Source organism: Brachyhypopomus gauderio, chromosome 7 (genome assembly GCF_052324685.1).
Source record: "Brachyhypopomus gauderio isolate BG-103 chromosome 7, BGAUD_0.2, whole genome shotgun sequence".
NCBI lineage: Eukaryota > Metazoa > Chordata > Actinopteri > Gymnotiformes > Hypopomidae > Brachyhypopomus > Brachyhypopomus gauderio.
In genome coordinates, this window is record NC_135217.1 from 22716633 (window position 1) to 22738352 (window position 21720).

The window sequence follows — 21720 nt, forward strand, 5'->3', positions numbered from 1 at the left end:
ATCCGTCTGTCTGACTCCGTCTGTCTGAGACGCGTTTGTCTGAGCGAGAGGGAAAAGGTTTGGCCCTTGCACTTCTGTTTAGCTTTGTGATCAAGCATTCAAAATGATGAAATGAGAAATTTAAAATGTGCCATTTCATTTTAATGGAGGCTGAGCGGATGGGGGAACTGGAGTGTAGCCCAGTTTATTGATGGGCTTGTTTAAGAACTGCCTGTTTGAAAAACTAACACGCTGTGTGTGGCCCTGGTGTTACCAGCGCCTAAAACAAAACGCCAACAACAGCGACGAGGACGACGACAACAACAACAACAACAAAACAGAAAAACAGCTCTGGTTAATGTCTCATTTTCGCTTGGTCTGGAAGGCAAGAAAACTGCTTTGCCTGAGTTTCTGCTGCCCACTGCGCAGTCCTCCGGCTCCCCCTGCTGGCTGTTTTGCTGTCTGACGGCTGCTGAGCTCACCTGGCTCACACCAGCCCTGCGTTATCCCAGTCTTCCTGCGGTCTACGGGAACCAGCAGCAGCAGGCACTCAAATATGAATGAATCACCTCAGTGTGCTATTAACTGTTGCTGTGATGTTGAGAAAATGTCCTGAGCTACAGAGTGCGGGACTTCCCGGACTGATCCATTTCAGTTCGGGGTCGCTCTGCTCTTTCCCACTGGCCGTCTAGCTTGTCTGAAGAACACAGGGCTAAGGGGGATTAAAGAACCACTCAGTCCACATTGCCAGTTCCCAGCTCTGAACTACAAAATCCATTATTTATTAACAAGCTTCAGAAAGGCACTAAAAGACAAAATAAAAATCCCCATGTACATACTGCACTTCTTCAATTATATCTTTCTATCCCCCCCTCTCTCCCTCTCTCTCTAACTGACACTCTCTCTCCTTTTTCCATGGCATTCCAGTACTGCCTGAGTTCTTTTATCCACAGTGTTTGTGAGTCTCCCCTGTGTCTCCTCTGTGTCTCCCATGTGTCTACTCCCCAGTGTCTTCTCCAGTGCCTCCCCATGTCTCTCACTCTCTAGCTGTAAAGACTCCAAAATGAATTGCCAGTCACAAGCTCTGTTCACTTCTCACACGCACACACGCGCACACACACACACACACACACACACACACACACACACACACACCCACACACACATCTAAGCATCTCTTCCTTCAGAAGCGGACCACTGCTCTACAGCGCCCCTCTGAGGTGTTCTGGGATCAGTGCTACTGATCTGATCTAACCTCTGTCTCTGTGTCCTGTTTCTGTAGCCCATCAACAATGCAGATTTCATAGTTCCTGTGGAGATTGATGGAACCATTCATCAGGTAATGTGCACAACATGATTCATGTTTCAGCACAACGCCAAGCCGATTATTTTGGCGTCAGCTGGAACACGGTGGTGTGTAGCTTTACTGGTTACTGTGCACAGACGTCTGCATATTACTGGACTCGGATACATAATACATGTCTTTGGGTTTGACTTAATTCTCACCCTAAAGTTACAATGTGGCTGGAATTTATAGTACTCTTAAAAAAAGCACAAAGCCCAAAGGCGTCTCCAGTTTGTCAATAGTAATAGAAGAATATTACGAACCCTTTCTCTCACACGCTCCTTCTCCACATCGTTGGTTTAGGTGGCAGTGGGATGCCCAGTGGTGACCTCATGACCTCTTAATGCCCCCCGAATCCACACCACACTTCCTCTTCATCAGCCCTAAAAGTGTTAGGTGTGAATGTGTGTGTGTGCGTGTGTGAGTGCACGTGTATGTGTGCAAATGTGAGGGCATTACATCACACATTACATTTCAGGGAATCTATGTGTGTGTGTGTGTGTGTGTGTGTGTGTTCCTCAGGTATTGACATTGTTACCTGGTTCAAGTAATCCAGGATAGGCTCTGTGTGTCAGGGTTGGCCTGTTCTTGGTTACTTGTGCTGGGTTGCAGTGACTAAATCGTCCATATGAGATTGAAAACCCTCAACTCTTGAGTTCTGTGTCTGTGGTATGTGCAGTGTCTGTGCAGGCTGACAGCCAGCACTTTCTCTGAGTAAACCTGTGATGTGTCTTCTGTCAGGTGTTTGTGCTGAAGAGACCACACGTGGACGAGTTCTTGCAGAAGATGGGTGAACTGTTCGAGTGTGTGCTGTTCACAGCCAGCTTAGCGAAGGTAACCCTGTGCTCTCGCATGTCCAAGGAGCTCGTCTGACTGGACCGAGGTGTCTCGGTGCTCAAGCTGCCTGCTGATTGGCTCCTTTATGTGCTCGTCTCAGTATGCTGATCCAGTGGCAGACCTGCTCGACCGCTGGGGGGTCTTCCGTGCCCGCCTCTTCAGGGAATCCTGCGTGTTCCACAGGGGGAACTACGTCAAAGACCTCGGCCGCCTCGGGCGTCAGCTCAGCAAAGTCATCATAGTGGACAACTCGCCGGCGTCGTACATCTTCCACCCGGAGAACGCCGTGAGTTTCCCCGCGTGTTGCTTACCGCCAGCGTTAGAATGTGTGTTTGACCAGAGCAGCCGCGACCATAGCGGAACCCCTCAGGGTTGGCGGGTTCACCTCTCACCCACAACATCCAGGGAAACCCATCCACCATCCTCCATGCTGTTGTCATCCAACGGAGAAACGACAGCAGTGCTGTCTGAAGCCATGCATCAAATGTTGGCACTTCCAGTGGGGATTTAAGACGAACTGGTTCAGGGCGAGAATGTATTGTGCATGCATCTCTCAGCAGAGAGTGGCAGGATACACTCCTACACCCTTTGAAGCGCCTTATCTATTTTTTACCCGCCATGTCAGAGGATGATGCAACAGCAGGTGTGGAGCTGGGAGTCGAATGGATTCAAGCTCTTGTCATTCACTGAGCCAGATGGCATCTTTTCTGACTAATCTTAAGGTGTTATGAGACGCAGGAAGCACCAGGATGTTCCCTGGTTGAACGTATGAAGGTTGGTTTAAGAACAGGAGAGCCTGTTCAAGCCTACAGAGCAGCCTGTGTTTACACTGGGCCTTTTTTAATCATTGTAGTGCCAGAACTCCCATGGAATCTTGCCACCCCACCAATCACCCCATAGATGTGATTTAAACCAAGCAGATTACGGTAGTCAGTAGAGTCATTAATATACAACAATACCCACTCTGAGTGGAACAACATTCCAATGCTGTATTGAATATTCAGTATTCTGCGTTGCGCTTTTTCCCTTATTCTGTCTGAATTTGTATTTTTTATGTTAAAGGTTGTTGCATTTTTCACAGTATTATTATTATTATAACAAACTTATAATGACAAACTTTTTGAAACCAAAATTTAGTGATGTAGGTTAGATATTATAATATTGCGGACATTATCCTGTTGTGATTGGTTTTGACAAGCCCTAATCCCTGTTCCTGTGATCAGGTCCCAGTGCAGTCATGGTTTGATGACATGGCCGACACAGAACTGCTGGATCTGCTTCCTGTGTTCGAGGGTCTGAGCAGAGAGGAGGATGTTACCACAATGCTACAGAGCCTAAGGGCCAGGTAGCATGAAGACCCACACTGCCCTCACACACACACACACACACACGCACGCACGCACGCACTCACTCTCCACCAAGCCACTTTTTAGCCGTGGCCTATGGAGGGTCTTGCACTGTGAAGGTCAGAACTCTCATCCTCCTGTCGGACTCTGCGGACAGAACCTTCTCCTGCAGTTTGACATCTGTTGGACCATAATGCCCAAAGGAGTCACCGTCATGAGAAAGAAACTGTGCTTAGTATATGTTTTTTCATTTTTCAGTGGAACAAGTGAATAGAATAAACAAATTAATTTTTGTAACAGAGAGTTTCATATTCTAAAGTTCTATATATTTACCTGAAAAAAAAAACAAAACAAGGATTTGTTTTCCTTTCCCCAGAGGGTGGTACTATGGGGTAATATGGGGTAATATGGGGTAATATGGGGTGATGTGGGGTAATAATGGGATGAGATGTATGTGTTAATGAGCTGAGGTGAGTACGGCCAGTCAGACTCTCTGGTTTATTCTATGCAGACAGTCTTTTTAATCACCAGTCGTTCCAACAACTGTGATTTTCCTCGTACCAAATGAAGTGCCTTCTGACTGTTGTTTTTATGAGGATGTAAATGACTTTTTTATAAGCTGCGTATTTCCAATGAGCTCAAAACCTTTAAATGAAATCTAAGTGGGCAGGAAAACCTCTCCTCTCCAGCTGTTTGTTTATGAAGAGGATTATTCTGAGTGGTCTTCATTGATCTGTCTGAATTATCACATGGACAGAGACTGATGCCATTCTGTAGTCTTTCTCTGTCATTGTTTTTTTGCCTTTAAAAGATCATACACACATTTTGTTGATGGAAGAGGGATTATTGTTTGCGTCTGTTGCCTAATTTATAGTGTGAGTAAATTATTTGTAATATCAGACTGGCTACTGTTAATTAACACTCCAATACAGTGCAATCCAATATGAGTATTTGACTTTATCAGAATAAAAGGTGCAATCAGTATCTGAAATGGCTTCAAAGATGTTGTCTCCAGAACCCTTTAAATATATTGAAACCCATGTAATGAATGTGTGCCTAGGTTAACTCCACGTGAAAAAAAATATGGAGCTCTCCTAGTAGACTCCTAGTAGTCCGAGAGCGTGTGCGTGTGCGTGTGTGTGTGTGTGTGTGTGTGTGTGTGTGTGTGTGTGTGTGTGTGTGTGTGTGTGTGTGTGTGTGTGTGTGTGTGGACGGTTAATGCGCACTTGCTTCTGTAGTTAATTTGTTGCATGTTTTGACATGAACTTTAAGCCCAATTCTTTCCCAGCATCCACCCTGCCTATGTTAGAAGGTGAGCAGAAGACAAACCTAGTAGAAGTGGAGTATTCATTAAAAACTCATCAGTTTACTTCTGCTGTTTCTACGGGATTCAGGAAAGGAATCACAGGTAAGGAATCTCCTGAACCACTCCTGAACCCGCCCAGCAGGACAACCTATCATTATATACCTGCTTATGCTTTTCATGTTGTAAATGTACCTCCCTGTGCCACAAACGGACAAAGTGGGAGGTAACCAGACACCTCACTTGTTCTAGTGATGTGAAGAACTGCTTCAGTCTTGATGTGTTGTTCGGTGTTTCTCAAGTTTCTAGAAGGAGCTATGCTAAAGGTTTTGCACATGCCAAATTGGTGGAGAACTGTCTGCTGTTCTCTGTATGAATGCAGTCTGCTTGCTTTGTCACATACCTGAGACTATCCCTTAATGAAAGGTAGAACTGTAGAACAATATAACTGTTTGCTAGTTCGCCATCAGTGGTCCCTGTTGCTACATGTTAGAGTTGAAGGGTTCTGTGCTATTCAGTGGTATTCATTTGCTATTACTATTATACTATTACTGTCTGGATGACCAAATACTGCTTTAACCAACCAGTGCTTTCCATGAGATGTTCTTGTTTGTAACTTCCTGTCATTGGGTTTGCTTTGGGTGCATTGGGTGACATTCCTTTCTAAACCATATGCAGTCTAGCTCTCTCTCAGCATTGACTGACGCTCCTCTCTGAACCACACCCAGGCCGGCTCTCACACCATTGGCTGACGCTTCTATCTGAGCCACGCCCAGTTCAGTTCTCTCACCATGGCTTCTTTGCTGCATTACAGAAGCCCTGTGCAGGATTCCCTTCAGCAGTACAATCATGGCCATCCAAACATTTGCTTTACCTGTATTCTCTTTACTCCTTTCTCAGTTTTATCAATGTCTCCTTACAGTCACAGGTAAGAAATGTATGCACATCTCCTGTACTCACCACTCATGCGTATAGCCATCCCAGCATGGGGTGAAAGGTGCTGGACTTTAATCAAACATTGCTGTGCTGGTCAGTTAATATCTGATGTCTGTGAGCCATGGAGTGCTCTGATTCAGCCCCAGAGGCACTCGTGCAGTCCATCCATATGCTTTGGAAGATTAAAGATTAATGGGGCTTTGATCACCCTCCCAGTTGACAGTCAGATTAATCCATTAATTCATCCAAAGCCAAACATTTTGTTTAGAGGACATGGAAGCAGGTTAGGAGGTGATGGGGAGATTCCAGTCTGGTTTTAGATCATAGTGTAGAATCTGCAACTTACAAAATGATGTTCTTTTGTCCCTTGATGCCAAAAAACCAGTTCTGCTGGTCATGCTAGACCTCTCAGCAGCTTTTGACACTGTGGACCGTCAGATTCCTATTACTCTTCTGACTCAGCATATCGGCCTTCAGGGAGTTGTCCTTAAGTGGTTTAAGTCCTTTCTAACCGACAGAACTTTCTCTGTAATGATAGGTGATATGTCTTCTACTTCGGCGACTCCTTTGACCTCTGGTGTACCGCAGGGATCCATTCTGGGCCTGTACAAGCTGCCACTAGGACTTATCATTGCACGTCTTTCCATTGGTATGCAGATGATTTACAAATCTATCTGCCTGTTGCTGCAAAATGTGCACTCAGTTATCAGCTGCATAAATGACATTAAGAATTTTCTCGAAATTTTCTCCATTTGAACAACAAGACTGAATGGATTTTGTTTGGTACTACCAGAAATCCATTCTTTCAGTTCAAGTTTTTCGCTCCCCCACCTTAACCAGGTGCTAAAAAATCTAGGAGTGAAGCTTGACAGTAATTTAAAGCTTGGTAAACAGATTGATTTGGTTGTGAAAACAAGCTTCTTCCTGCTCCGTTTGCTCTCTAAAGTAAAGTCGTATTGATTTGAAGAAAGCCATCCATGCATTTGTGAGCTCTAGACTCGACTACTGTAATGCTCTATATGTTGGAATTAATCAGTCTTCCATCTATCGTTAACAGTTTGTTCAAAACTGCCGCTTGTTTATTGACTAAACATTGCTCTTTGTTTTTAAAGCTTTGAATGACCTTTCACCACCTTACATCATTCCTTTTCTGTTGCTGGTCCAATGGCCAGGAAATGTCTTCCCTTAGAGTTTCATTCCATCTCTGACCTGGTTCTGTTTAAAGCCAAACTTAAGACTTACATATTCAATTACTTTGATGTATAATTATTGACACTTTAAATTGCTGCTACTTTTATTTTAAGTGGTTTTTTGATATTTTATTTGTTTGGTAAAACACTTAATTTCTGACATTGTCAATTTCTACTTTTACTTTAAATCATTTTATGATATTGTTTTATTTGTTTTGTTAAGCACTTTGGTCAATGTAAAGCATTGTTGGAAGGTGCTATATAAATAAATTTTGATTTGATTTGATTTTCAGACTTGCAATGATCATTGCTAAACATCAACTCAAATAACGTTCTGCCCATTCATGTTTATACCCATTCCTTTGTTTTATCAAGAAGTGTTGATATTTATTCATGAAGGTTTAACACTATAGTGTACAGAGTGACATGGAGCTGTAGTACATATGTTGACCGTTTGAGCAGCATGTGCAGGTGTGTTCTGACCTGGGTGGAGGGATGGAGAGAAACACACCCAGATTTACACATACCAACTTACAGGAAGAAACAGCCACTGCATGTGTGCAGTCATAAACTCACATACACAGAGCAACACAACACCTTGCTACTCACTTTAACAGGTAAGGATATCACTATATACTAACACAGGGCCCCCCACTATTCTGGGGCTCCAGTGCAGGACTAATCAGAGAAGAAAGATGCTTCATGCATCCTTTCTTATTTTACACTGAATGGTTTGTGTACTATGTTTAAATATGTAGATCCAGATCAAATAGCATGTTCTTTCTCCAAGTATTTTCATATTAGACAAGAACTGCCAACAAAAATTAATGAAGAAATAAGTGTTTTAAATGTATTTCATGCCTGATCCCAGAATGTTCCCATGTTTTTGTTTATTTAACCATGTCAAATTTTTATGGCTTTAGACCCTGTGTAGAGTATGTTATTGTTTTTCCTTTTTTAACGTTTAATCTGTAGAGCATTAGACATGATCTAATATTCATGTAGCTAATACATAGGTAATGATGTGCGTGTGCACGTGTGAATGTACTTGTGTGTTATATGAAACTAAGCCATGTAATTCATTAAGCCTTGTGCAAATGCTTGTAAATGCGGCCTATTGTTAAGAACTGAGTCAATATGCAGCCTGGACTGAAGGGCAAACCAGTCTTTCTGGATGAGGTGTACACAGAAGAGCTGAGAACACCTGAAAGCACTCAAACTCTTTACCTGAGACCTGTTGTGACTTTGGCTATGGTTCTTCAAACTGAAAGCAGAGTGATAGAAATATGATCCTGAATGTCCAGATTGGGGCAGTGCTATATACAGTCATATCAATCATCTCCTTATGAATTATGTTCTATAGTGTCTTATTGATGAAAATGATTCTTAGTATGGTTGTATATAGGTAGTGTGCGTGTAGTTATGGAGAAGCAGTAATTCATTGTGGTTGGATGTTGATTTAACTGTTGGTTGTCATATATAGCCTCAAGTTTGGAGCTATACTACACCCTACTGTCTTCATTACTGTAACAGGATATAGTATACACTTTATAGAGGTATGATTTCACCCACTAAATCTCTCCAATGCCAATTAATCATGTCTTAATCAGAGCCAGAGTTTGTTCAGTGTGAGTAAGTGGTGAGTTATTCCAGAGCTGCGTTGCCACTGGAAGAGTTTGAACTTGGGGTGGTGTCTCCTGCGTCCTGCTATAGATGCCCAGAGGAGCATTAACACACTCAGTCTGCACCTACCCCCCTGCACCTGCGCCACTGTTGACCGGCAGTCTGGGCTTGCCACCGCTGCTGCTTAGCAACCTCCACTCTTTTGAAAGCTGATGTTTCCTAACTTAGTAAGTGAGTTTTGAGAAGAGAGGGGGAGTGTTTTGAGAAAGAAAGGGGAGTGTTTTGAGAAGAAAGGGGGAGTGTTTTGAGAAAGAAAGGGGAGTGTTTTGAGAAGAAAGGGGGAGTGTTTTGAGAAAGAAAGGGGAGTGTTTTGAGAAGAGAGGGGGAGTGTTTTGAGAAAGAAAGGGGAGTGTTTTGAGAAAGAAAGGGGAGTGTTTTGAGAAAGAAAGGGGAGTGTTTTGAGAAGAAAGGGGGAGTGTTTTGAGAAAGAAAGGGGAGTGTTTTGAGAAGAGAAGGGGAGTGTTTTGAGAAAGAAAGGGGAGTGTTTTGAGAAAGAAAGGGGAGTGTTTTGAGAAGAGAGGGGGAGTGTTTTGAGAAAGAAAGGGGAGTGTTTTGAGAAGAGAAGGGGAGTGTTTTGAGAAGAAAGGGGGAGTGTTTTAAGAAGAGGGGGGAGTGTTTTGATAGGGGTGGGGGAGTGTTTACGTAGTTGCCTGTACATTTTCACTAAGCTGGACTTCGAGGAAGCCATTAGTGCTTCTTGGCACAGGGTGCAGATTGTTCTGTGACATCATGCTTCCTCTGGGCTCCATTACCCCCCCACAGTCTCCTCCTCCAGTCTGCGGGTGTCGAGCTGGCTGGGCCGTGTCCTGCCATGAAGCCGTCCTGCTGCGATTTGGCTTGACATCTTCCTCCATTTGTTTTACCTTTCTCAAATTGTACTGAAATTTTTTTTTACGATCCTACAGATGTACATGTAACCGGAGACGCTTATATAGGATTTAAACTGTTATGGTATTAAGATCAATATCAAGACATAATGTTCCATCCCCAGTATCACTGTTTGACCCCTGACCTCTACTCTCAGCTCCAGCAGGATGACGGAGAAAGTTCTGGACGCCTTTAAAGGCATCTGCTACAAGCCCGGCCTGCAGATATGGACCATCAATGTGAGAGAAACCGGGCCCGCCCCCTCTGCTTGGGGCTGCTGCTAACATATACAGCTTGTTTCAGTGCTGCGTTCTCAGGGCAGGTGATGTGTTTGTGTTTACCGAGTCTCTGTTTCACACAAGAATATGAAGATGGTTCCAGTGCCGGAAGCTGCCTTTGGAAACTTCTTCGAGGGAGACTGCTATATCGTCCTGCATGTGAGTAGACAGGGCTGGGGTCGGGGCTGGGGGGTTGTCCCCTAAACTCTGGGCTTGTACGTGTCCTGGAGGATCAGGGACTTATTTGAAGACATTTGTGGTAACTAATTGTTTCTGTATTGTGTATCAGTGAAGTCTGGAGTGTGTGTAATGTTATTTGGCTTCAGTAATACACAGAGGAAAACCCTCACATGGTGATATAAGACCACTTTTGTTTTGCATGACTCAGGGCAGTGGGGACTCCTCCCAGTCCATTAACATCCACTATTGGATTGGTATAGACTCCTCCCAGGATGAACAGGGGGCGGCGGCCATCTACGTCACCCATCTGGACGAGTACCTGGGTGGCAACCCAGTGCAGCACCGTGAAGTGCAGGGCAATGAGTCGTCCAAGTTCAAGGGCTACTTCAAAAATGGGATCATGTGAGTAGAACAGAGGGGCGTGGCTAGGGGTGGAGCTTGCAGCAGAAGGGGCAGGATAAGTGGGCACAGGTGAGAACAGCAGAGATGACCGTAGTTTCGCTAAACACCCAGGCTCTTGTATTCGTTCTCAGATACAAGAAAGGAGGCGTGGCTTCGGGGTTCAAACACGTCGACACCAATGTCTACAACATCCTGCGTCTGCTGCATGTCAAAGGCAGTAAGAACGTCACAGCCAGGGAGGTCAGTGAAGCCACATCCAGTCCTAGTCTAACGTGTTACGCCCTGACACTGTTCATGCACTGATACCACAGAGAAATTCTACGAAACATTGTATCTTAAGCCAAAATGCAGCAGAACTGGACAAATAAAGCACTTTATTTTGCTGTTTTCTACCCCACAGTAACCTACAGGACTGTCTCAGAAAATTAGAATATTGTGATAAAGTGCTTTATTTTCCGTAATGCAATAAAAAAAAAATGAAATGTCATACATTGTGGATACATTACAAATCAACTGAAATATTGCAAGCCTTTAATTGTTTTAATATAGCTGATTATGGCGTACAGCTTAAGAAAACTCAAAAATCCTATCTCAAAATATTAGAATATCTTGAAAAAGTATCCTAGTAGGCTATTCAACTAATCACTTGAATCGTCTAATTAACTCGAAACACCTGCAAGTGTTTCCTGAGCCTTGAAAAACACTCAGCTTGGTTCAGTAAACTAAATCTCAAGTATGGGGAAGACTGCTGATCTGACTGCTGTCCAGAGGACCATCATTGACACCCTCCATCAGGAGGGTAAGAAACAAAAAGAAATTTCTCAAAGAGCAGGCTTTTCACAGAGTGCAGTTTCAAAGCACATTCACAAAAAGTCTGTTGGAAGGGGGAAATCTGGCAGGAAACGCTGCACAACCAAGAGGGATGACCGCAGCCTTAACAACATTGTGAAGAAGAGCCGCTTCCAGAATTTGGGGGAGCTTCAAAGACAGTGGACTGAAGCTGGAGTCCAGGTATCAAAAGCCACTGTTCACAGACGTGTCCGGGAAATGGGCTACAATAGCCGTATTCCCATGGTCAAGCCACTTCTGAACTCAAGACAACGGAAGAAGCGTCTGACTTGGGCTATGGAAAAGAAGCACTGGACAGTTGCAGAGTGGTCCAAAGTCCTCTTTTCAGACGAAAGCAAGTTTTGTATGTCATTTGGTAGTCAAGGCGCCAGAGTCTGGAGAAAGGCTGGAGAGGAGCAAAATCCAAGTTGCTTGAAATCCAGTTCCCACAGTCAGCGATGGTTTGGGGAGCCATGTCAGCTGCTGGTGTTGGTCCACTGTGTTTTATCAAGTCCAGAGTAAATGCAGTTGTGTACCAAGAGATTTTAGAGCACTACATGCTTCTATCTGCTGAAAAGCTCTATGGAGATGATGCTTTCATTTTCCAGCATGATCTGGCACCTGCCCACAGTGCCAAAACCACCAGTAACTGGTGTACTGACCATGGCATTGCTGTTCTTGATTGGCCTGCCAATTCCCCTGACCTGAACCCCATAGAGAATTTGTGGGGTATTGTGAAGAAGAAGAGGAAAGACACCAGACCCAATAATGCAAATGAGCTAAAGGCCGCTATTGAAGCATCCTGGTCATCCATAACACCTCAGCAATGCCACAGGCTGATTGCCTCCATGCCACGCTGCATTGATGCAGTAATCTGTGCAAAAGGATTCCCAACTAAGTACTGAGTGCATTAATGGACATTTTCAAATGTTTGATTTTGTTTTGCTGTTATATTTTTTATTTTTTTACTTGGTCTGAGGAAATATTCTAATATTTTGAGATAGGATTTTTGAGTTTTCTTAAGCTGTACGCCATAATCAGCTATATTAAAACAATTAAAGGCTTGCAATATTTCAGTTGATTTGTAATGTATCCACAATGTATGACATTTCATTTTTTTTAATTGCATTACGGAAAATAAAGCACTTTATCACAATATTCAAATTTTCTGAGACAGTCCTGTATATGAACAATATGCTATGTAACGCGTAACTTACAGCTGCCTTACTACATTGGCAGTCATGGGGGCAGGAACAGCACTCAGGAGCTGTGCCTAATAAAGATAATTGAACAATGGACGACTCTTGATTCTGATTGGCTGTTTGTAGGTAGAGGTGTCCTGGAAGAGCTTCAACACTGGAGACGTTTTCCTGCTGGACATGGGCAAAGCCATCGTGCAATGGAACGGACCTCAGAGCAACAAGAAAGAGAGATTAAAGGTGAACAGAGTTCAGGGTTCATTCTGCGAGGGCCATATACACAGCTATGAATCAGCTCCAGGTCTTTACCATGCGCCCGTGTTGGAGGTGAAATGGTTGTTCTTCTGGCTGCAGGCCTGCATGTTGGCACAGGACATCAGAGACAGAGAGCGTGGGGGGAGAGCGCAGATCGGGGTCGTTGAGGGTGACCGTGAGGAGGCGTCGCCAGAGCTCATAAAGGTCATGACCTCTGTGCTGGGCCAGAGGACTGGGACGCTCAGAGATGCTGTCCCTGACCACACTCCCGACCAGAACCAAACTGCTAGCGTCAGACTTTACCAGTACGCACCAAAGCACACATTATGATTGCTTAAAATGATCTCTGAGCTACCAACATCTTTATTTTGACTCTTGGTGAATCTCTGGTTGCACGTTTCTAACATAAACCGTTTTGAATGCTGACAGTAACTTCAGTGTGAAGATCTGTGAAAAAGCAGCAATAACACTAAGATTTAGAGAATTCCACTTGACCATGAGATCAACAACCACTCTTAACCATCTCCACAAGGGCCCAGTTTCAGCTCTCCATATAGTGCCTAACTGGCCTTTCTACTAATGAAATGAACTTTAATTTCTTCTGCAGGTCATCTTTTTTATGTTTATAATGCAGCTCAGAGCTCATGTCTGTGAGATTTCACTCGTGCGTCTGTTCTCAATGGTTTGTTCTTTTCCCAGAGTATCTGATGCCAGTGGACAGCTGGTGGTGCAGGAAGTGGCTTCCAGCCCTCTGACACAGAACCTCCTGCACTCTGAGGTGAGTGACACTACCTCTGGGTCTCTGGCACTGGGTCTTATGTGCTGCTGCCCCTGATATATATATATATATATATATATATATATATATATATATATATATATATATATATATATATATATATATATATATATATATATATCTGTCTCTCTCTCTTTCTCAGGACTGCTACATTGTAGATGTAGGAGGGGAGTCTTTGTCAGCGTGGAAAGGAAAAAAGGCTACTAACGAGGAAAGGCGTTCAGCACTGGAGCGGGCCGTGGTGAGTGTGTGGCCTGCGTTTTTGTGCATGTAAATGAGGGGTGTTGAGTCTATAGAGCTGATAAATACTGAGAAGGGTATTGGTGGAACTATAGTTGTGAAGGCACAAGAAATGCGATGACTGTTCAGTTTCCCACTAGCATTGACCTTTGCACTTGTACTGATGTTCTGTTTGATTTGAACTGTAAGCATCACAGTAGGCTCATCCAACACTCTCACTCAGGGATACATAAAAGCCAAGAACTACCCCCCGACCACACGAGTAGAAGTGATGAGTGAGGGGGCGGAGTCTGCCATGTTTAAGCAGCTCTTCAAGTCCTGGAAAGAGTCTGGTCAAACCCAAGGCCTGGGATCCACCTACACCAGGGGAAGGATAGGTAAACCACACCCACCTACACCAGGATAGGTAAACCACACCCACCTACACCAGGATAGGTAAACCACACCCACTACACCAGGATAGGTAAACCACACCCACCTACACCAGGATAGGTAAACCACACCCACTACACCAGGATAGGTAAACCACACCCACCTACACCATTTGAAGGACAGGTAAACTACACCCACTACACCAGGACAGGTGAACCACACCCACTACACCAGGATAGGTAAACCACACCCACCTACACCAGGGGAAGGACAGGTAAACCACACCCACCTACACCAGGGGAAGGACAGGTAAACCACACCCACCTACACCAGGGTAAGGACAGGTAAACCACACCCACCTATACCAGGGTAAGGACAGGTAAACCACACCCACCTATACCAGTATAGGTAAACCACACCCACCTACACCAGGGGAAGGACAGGTAAACCACACCCACCTATACCAGTATAGGTAAACCACTCCCACATGACTGTACATACACTGGTGTTGTGTATGTGAGGTAATGACTAAGGTATATAAGGTAGCTGCTTGTCCTGCAGCCAGGGTGGACCAGGTGAAGTTTGATGTCATGGAGCTGCACGCAGAGCCAAAACTGGCTGCAAAGGAACGAATGGTAGATGATGCTTCAGGGGACGTGCAGGTGCGGAGACACACACACACACACACACACACACACACACACACACACACACACACACACACACAAACACACACTTTAATGAGAGGGTTATAAAGTTCTTTTCACTATCCTGCCCAGATCTGGCGAATAGAGAATCTGGAGCTCCAGGAGGTTCCCCGCAGTACGTATGGGCAGTTTTACGGAGGAGACTGTTACCTGCTGCTGTACACCTACCAGAAGGCCAACAAGCCCCAGTACATCCTCTATATGTGGCTGGTGAGGGGACAGAAACACACCTGAAGTCTGATCTCATCATACCAGACCTGCTTTGGGCTCACAAACAAAATAATAAAACTTTATGACTGTGCTGATTATAAACTTTTATGACTGCGGTGTAAATAGCTTAAAATAGCTTCTCAGTGTTTTTCTATGTGGAATTCAGAGCAATTGATCACTAGCAGTGCTTTTGGCTCCTGTGAGTCAGATCCAACATGTCACTCTTAAAACCATATTGTTTAGGGTCGCCATGCCACCCAGGATGAGATAACTGCATGTGCATACCAGGCTGTGAACGTGGACAACAGGTATAACGGCGCCCCGGTTCAGGTCAGGGTCACCATGGGAAAGGAGCCCCGTCACTTCCTGGCCATCTTTAAAGGCAAACTCATCATCTATGAGGTGACCCTGTCCTTACTATGATCGCACTTCTCTGCTTCATATAAACACGTAAGCTCTTTGCTGTGTGCGTTTTCAAGAAGGGCTGTCTTCATCCTTGTACAATTTTATGGTGACCTAAATAGTATTTCAAAACAATATCATCATTTTTCAGATCACTGCTTCAAATCTCAAAGCAGTACAATTTTACAGCTTTTCTATCTGGGATTGCTGCATGCAAACCGCTATTGTCATGTTTATCTTCAACATCACAGTAATAATGTACTAAATGCAGATGGTTTGAAGATTTCAGGACAGGTGAAACATCTCCTGACCATGTGAGCTGTGTCTACTTGGCTTCTTGTTATTAGATTGTGTGTGAATTAGAAGTATGTTTTCCCCGTCTAATTCCCTTCTGGTCCTTTTGAAGGGTGGCACAGGCAAACCAGGGGTCGTGACCCCCCATCCAGGGGCCAGGCTCTTCCAGGTGAGGGGGACGAATGAGGTGAACACCAAGGCAACGGAGGTGCCCGCTAGAGCCTCCTCACTCAACTCCAACGATGTGTTCCTGCTGACCTCTGGTGACGCCATGTACATGTGGTACGGCAAGGCGAGTTTCTCCTGGGCCTGGTCCGCAGTCTTCAGTTCCACGCCACCTTGTCCGAGCGCATGCAGCATTACGTACACTCGTATGACGATGCCGTCGAATGTTTATTCTGGGATGTGTGTGCGTGTGTGTGTGTGTGTGTGTGTGTGTGTGTGTGTGTGTGTGTGTGTGTGTGTGTGTGTGTGTGTGTGTGTGTTGTGCATGCAGGGCTGTAGCGGTGATGAGCGTGAGATGGGGAAGACCGTAGCTGACGTGCTCTCCAAGCAGGAGAAGCAGATAGTGATGGAGGGCCAGGAACCTCCTCAGTTCTGGGTGGCTCTGGGTGGGAAAGCCCCGTATGCAAGTGACAAGAGGTACCGCGTGTTAGCTAACATACGCTAACGTCCATCTCTGAGCCGCTATGTCCCAGCACACAGGGGTTTTTCAGGGGACAGTGAGGAACGGAAGCAGTCACATTAAGCACGTGTTAAATCCCGTCTACCAGGCTGGAGAGGGAGGGGCCCGTGCACAGTCCCCGCCTCTTTGAATGCTCCAATCAGACGGGCCAATTTCGCATGACTGAGGTGTCCCATTTCACTCAGGATGACTTGGATGAAGATGACGTCATGCTCCTGGACACCTGGGAGGAGGTGCCTTAGTGTGACACCATGAGCTCAGTGTTCACTGTGTTCTTTCTGTGCCTGTGTTCAGCCTGTGTTCTCTCTGTGTTCAGCCTGTGTTCTCTCTGTGTTCAGCCTGTGTTCAGCCTGTGTTCTCTCTGTGTTCAGCCTGTGTTCTCTCTCTCTGTTCTCTTTGTGTTCTCTCTGTGTTCAGCCTGTGTTCTCTCTGTGTTCAGCCTGTGTTCTCTCTGTGTTCAGCCTGTGTTCTCTCTGTGTTCAGCCTGTGTTCTCTCTCTGTGTTCAGCCTGTGTTCTCTCTGTGTTCAGCCTGTGTTCTCTCTGTGTTCAGCCTGTGTTCTCTCTGTGTTCAGCATGTGTTATTTCTGTGTTCTCTCTGTGTTCAGCCTGTGTTCTCTCTCTGTGTTCTCTTTGTGTTCTCTCTGTGTTCAGCCTGTGTTCTCTCTGTGTTCAGCCTGTGTTCTCTCTCTGTGTTCAGCCTGTGTTCTCTCTCTGTGTTCAGCCTGTGTTCTCTCTGTGTTCAGCCTGTGTTCTCTCTGTGTTCAGCCTGTGTTCTCTCTGTGTTCAGCATGTGTTATTTCTGTGTTCTCTTTGTGTTCAGCCTGCGTTCTCTCTGGAGACAGCTTGATGACATATCTTATGAAAATACATACATATTTCTAAAAGCACATCCAAATTCATCCAAAGTCTTTTCTAAAGTATTTGTCAAGCAAATTTATTAGTGACAACCTTGTCAACTTCTACTTACAAGTAATGTCCTAAATAGATATATCTACTAGTTATTAGATATGTAAATATTTTTCTACTGCAACTTAAAATGGCCAAAATAACTTGCCTGAAACTTTGTAGGAAGGATTTTCAGCACATCTTCTTGTTCCCCTCAGCTGTTTATGTGGATTGGCAACACAGCCAACCAATACGAGATTCAGGAGACATACAACAGTGCTGCAGAGTACCTGAAAACCCACCCAGCAGGGCGGGACCCTGACACGTCGATCATCACAGTAAAACAGGGCTTTGAACCGCCTACCTTCACAGGATGGTTTGATGCCTGGGACCCTCACAAATGGAGTGTGAGTGTGTGGAAAACCTGAAACAAGCCACTAGAGGGCACTGCGATTTACTTATCAAACTGTATCAAGGAAACAGTGAATGCTGTATATTATCCATTACATATTTCCAGGTGCTTTTAGTCAGAGAGTGTTCTGTGTATGTCACAGGGAGGCCTGTCATATGAAGAGATGAAGAATCAACTGGGTGACTCAGCCTCTGTTTCACAGATCACTGTGGTATGTGAAATACATTTACAGTATTCAGCAGATGCTCCTGACTGGGAGTCACTTGCAATAACTGCAAGTAACAATTTGTTGTCTCTGTGTAGTCCATTTAGGAACTATTTTATTTATGTAGGACAAAAAGCATCTCACATTCATTCGTTTCCGATTTGTCTGATGTTTTTTTATGTCCCTAAACCTCCCTAATGGATTAGCCACCATTATGTTATTTTTAGAAAATATGTGGACATTGCAGAAAATATATCTGAGATGAAAATGTATGTCCTCCATATGAAAAGGCTTCAAACAGCATCAAACAATATTCCCGGTAGAATCTGAACAATGCAGCCTTGAACCGGAAGTCAGTGGGTGGAGATGCCATCAACACTGCCCCTGGAGGACCTTTGAACGACAACTCTGCTCAGAACTACAAATCCCAGAGTCCTCTGGGTCCTTCAAATGGCACCAACACATTTACGGAAGCATCCCCTTCCAAAGCCACTGTCCCCGGCACACTGGGTCCCGAGGTGCTGCTCAGTCGGCCTTCGGGTGAGCTGCCGCTGGGAGTGGATCCCCACAAACGTGAGGTGGGTACTGTCAGAGGCACGTTTGGGACACCTGCAGGATAATTCCAGGTCAGGACGCAGCTGAGACAGGGAGCTGCTTAGGCCTGACCTCACACTTCCCACTGCTGCAGAGAGATGGAACACAACACAGAGCTGACAACTTTCACACAACGCTGTGTTAGTGTGGCTGCATGGTAGTGATGAGGGATGTGTTTCTAGCTCAGGCCAAAGGTTCTCTTTCTCATGCAGCCTTTCTCTCTCTCCCTCTCTTTGTCTCTCTCTCTCTCTCTCAGGAGTTTTTGTCAGATGCAGACTTTGAGAACCTCCTTGGTTGCTCCAGAAGAGACTTCCAACGTTTACCAAAATGGAGGCAGAATGACCTCAAAAAGAAAGCGGGGCTTTTCTGAGGAAAAAACGCCATGCATCTTTCTCCTAATGAGGTTAATGGGTTGTTAGAAAACTTAACAGACACTCCAAAATTTCATCTGGTATGGCAGCCACTGTCTGCTAAATCCCCACGTGACTACACCTCGTTCCACTTAGTGAGGTACTGCTTAAATGGTCACCTGAACCAAATCTTATTTAACAAAGTCTGGTGGAGAGCATGTCAAGGTGCATGATAATAGATGTGATTGAAAATCAGGCTTATTTCACCGAATATTGATTTCTGTATTCATCCTAAGTAAACGTATTTTCTTTGAGGTGTTATTTGAGGCAAGACAACACTTTATCTTTTTTTTATTTTGACCAGTTCTCATTTCTGCAAGTACATTTTAATTAAAGTACTCTCTCACTCTTTTGATCAAACAGACATTAGTATGGGATAATAATCTTGATTAAAATGCTATTTATAAGCATTGTAGTAACTCTGTAATAAGCACCTATTTAAAGCCTGTTAATTGAAGCATTTACATTTTAAATAAATAAACATTTAAAATAAACATTCTATTGAGGACTAGTTGAAGATGTCCAAGGAGTTATGGCAGAAACTTCAACAAGCTAAACTCAAAGCTGATAGAGCTGTACTGCATAAGTAACCAATAGAAGTTGGTGTGGTAGATTAATAGAGTATGAAAGCTTAATATTATATAGACTTAAAACAGGTCACAGAGACACATAAGATATTTCTAAATAGAGAAATCAGAAAACATATTAGAAAGGATATAAAAAATGCACATATAAAAAAGAAGACTTATGCGATGTTAAAAAATGGCTGCTGTATGAAATGTATATTTATATGTAGACACACTATACTGGTCAAGGTAGTACAGGTGATGAATTCGGTAGTGATAATAATTGTAGGTAATAATTAAGATTAATAATACCAAACATTACTTAGCAGTCATGTTGATTGAATAAACATTCAATTTATATAGTACCTTTTAAGACACCCAAGGTAGCTTTTACAATTTTAACACAGGTACAAGTCTTACATGACCAATCACACACAGCGTACTCCCTACCGGGATCCACAGCCCACTGGGGGACTGAATGGGGTGCAGGAAGGGGAGAGAGAGGACAGACCCTAGTGGCAGAGCAGCATCACTGGGCATACAAGCACACACACTCAGACAACTGTTTTTATTAACACTTAGGGAGAATTTTTGTCAGGGATTATTTTGAAATTGCATGGCCATAGTATTCAATATCTCACATCAACACAGATACACAAAACTGGACACGTTTACATTCCTCTGCCTTGTGAAAGTACTGATTTTTATTGGAAAAAATGTAATTCATTTCCAGAATGTGATGATAAATGTAGTTATTATGTAACAGATGATTTGGATGACACATGATTTATGAATAAAAATTAATTTCTAAAAAGAATAGCTTAATTAAACTGTACATTTTGTGTTTAGTGTATCCTGAGTAATTATTTTTTAAAAGGTTAGCCCATATGTTCATAAATACCTTTTCACAAATACCAAGGTGGCATCATGTTATTTTGACAATTCTGCAAACCTTAGTATATTCCCATTCACATAATATAGCTAAGCATGGCTCTCACGAAAAACAGTTTTAAATAAGATAAGACTGTAAATCTAAAAACCTGAAGCAATAAAAGCTTTATTCTTAATACATATTTTGCAAAGGTGAGAGTCACACAGCAAAAGAGAAAAGAAACACTGCTGATTGGAGCTCTCGTTCCATGGATGGCCTCTGCTGATTGGAGCTTGCATTTTCTTGGCCGGGTGGACGCCACACTTACGAGGACTGGGTGTCAATGTGTCTCATACACTTACTCGCACTCCTGTATAATCAACAATTATATCCACAGACGCAGTTTGCATTTACATCTCTTAAACTCAATCATATTTTAGAGAAAAAAAATGCTGCAGAAAATTATTCTGTTTAGTACAGATAAAAAATTAAGTAACCACACAGGTAAAAGATTGATCAGGTGAGCGGCGTGATTCAAGTATTAGTCACATTGCTGTAATATGTATTCACCAATGCCACATATGCTCCAGAAACACAATATTATATTACAAAGGTACGTGCACATGGTTTTTAAAGTCATGCAAAATAGAATTTGTGAGTGTTTAAGTTTGTAAAACAAATGCCAAAATATTGTTTAACAATTTCTTCCGTTCTACATCTAAAAACACCTCACACCAAACCAATAATTCCAAATTAACATCTGGTAATTATGAAGTTAATCTGAGTTGCAGCTCTTAATCTTTGAATTGGTCACAGAGTCACTCTGAATCCTTATGGGGTCGTCATGGTGTCACTTTGAATCTTTGGTCATGTCGAATCCTTAGGGTGGTCGTGAAGTCACTCTGAATCCTTAGGGTGGTCGTGATGTCACTCTGAATCCTTAGGGTGGTCGTGATGGCACTCTGAATCCTTAGGGTGGTAGTGATGTCACTCTGAATCCTTAGGGTGATCGTGAAGTCACTCTGAATCCTTAGGGTGGTCATGAAATATCTCTGAATTCTTGGGGTGGTCATAAGAGTCACTGAATCCTTGGGCTGGTTATAGAGTCACTCTTATCCCTGCACATATCAGATTGGTTGAAACACACATTTCCAAATTCCTGTTCTGCTGACTCATCTTCATCCTCACCAGGTCTATTTTCTATGTGAGATATTGGCATACATGTCAGTAATTGATTAGTTTTGCAGTTGCCATAGGGATGATATTGGCTTTGGCACAATAGGAGATGCCACTGATCTGTCTCGCTGGGCCTGCAGTGATTGGCTGGAGTAGGCGGGATGTTTTATTCATCCAGGACCATGATATGGACGAAGAGTCCTGCGGAAGGGATGACGTCACCACTCTGCGTGAGCAGGGGTATATGGCGGTATCCTGTCAAA

The 21720-nt window shown here is 43.8% G+C and overlaps 3 protein-coding genes across 7 annotated transcripts in view; 2 read left to right on the top strand and 1 right to left on the bottom strand.

Annotated features, from left to right (window-relative positions):
* The window catches only part of ctdspla (CTD (carboxy-terminal domain, RNA polymerase II, polypeptide A) small phosphatase-like a), a 28945-nt gene extending 24447 nt beyond the window's left edge, over nucleotides 1-4498 (top strand). For all 3 annotated transcript variants that reach the window (XM_077012657.1, XM_077012655.1, XM_077012656.1), the window contains 4 exons: nucleotides 1262-1318; nucleotides 2066-2158; nucleotides 2262-2447; nucleotides 3385-4498. In XM_077012657.1, coding sequence (XP_076868772.1) covers nucleotides 1262-1318; nucleotides 2066-2158; nucleotides 2262-2447; nucleotides 3385-3510 — 462 coding nt within the window. In that variant the 3' untranslated portion in view covers nucleotides 3511-4498. The remainder of the gene's footprint in view (nucleotides 1-1261; nucleotides 1319-2065; nucleotides 2159-2261; nucleotides 2448-3384) is intronic.
* A 298-nt stretch (nucleotides 4499-4796) lies between these two features.
* On the top strand, nucleotides 4797-20111 carry vill (villin-like). 2 transcript variants are annotated; one of them, XM_077012652.1, is made up of 20 exons: nucleotides 4797-4915; nucleotides 9644-9725; nucleotides 9849-9923; nucleotides 10153-10346; nucleotides 10478-10586; nucleotides 12503-12613; nucleotides 12728-12933; nucleotides 13328-13406; nucleotides 13570-13668; nucleotides 13891-14044; nucleotides 14601-14701; nucleotides 14819-14956; nucleotides 15200-15358; nucleotides 15765-15944; nucleotides 16149-16294; nucleotides 16426-16570; nucleotides 17442-17630; nucleotides 17778-17846; nucleotides 18164-18418; nucleotides 18691-20111. In XM_077012652.1, the coding sequence occupies exons 2-20, from the start codon at nucleotides 9654-9656 to the stop codon at nucleotides 18802-18804; spliced, it is 2595 nt and encodes an 864-aa protein (XP_076868767.1). In that variant the 5' UTR covers nucleotides 4797-4915; nucleotides 9644-9653; the 3' UTR covers nucleotides 18805-20111. The 2 variants fall into 2 exon arrangements, with proteins under 2 accessions (XP_076868767.1, XP_076868766.1); XM_077012651.1 differs by lacking the exon at nucleotides 4797-4915 and adding an exon at nucleotides 7385-7553.
* The window catches only part of plcd1a (phospholipase C, delta 1a), a 28043-nt gene continuing 26415 nt past the window's right edge, over nucleotides 20093-21720 (bottom strand). For both annotated transcript variants that reach the window (XM_077012654.1, XM_077012653.1), the window contains exon 15: nucleotides 20093-21712. In XM_077012654.1, coding sequence (XP_076868769.1) covers nucleotides 21624-21712 — 89 coding nt within the window. In that variant the 3' untranslated portion in view covers nucleotides 20093-21623. The remainder of the gene's footprint in view (nucleotides 21713-21720) is intronic.

Bases quoted from the DNA above. Each gene is read 5' to 3' on its own strand.
- vill (XM_077012652.1), top strand. From the start codon at position 9,654: ATGACGGAGAAAGTTCTGGACGCCTTTAAAGGCATCTGCTACAAGCCC. The intron at 9,726-9,848 runs GTGAGAGAAACC...GTTTCACACAAG, and splicing joins TGCAGATATGGACCATCAAT to AATATGAAGATGGTTCCAGT. The intron at 10,587-12,502 runs GTCAGTGAAGCC...GGCTGTTTGTAG, and splicing joins AGAACGTCACAGCCAGGGAG to GTAGAGGTGTCCTGGAAGAG.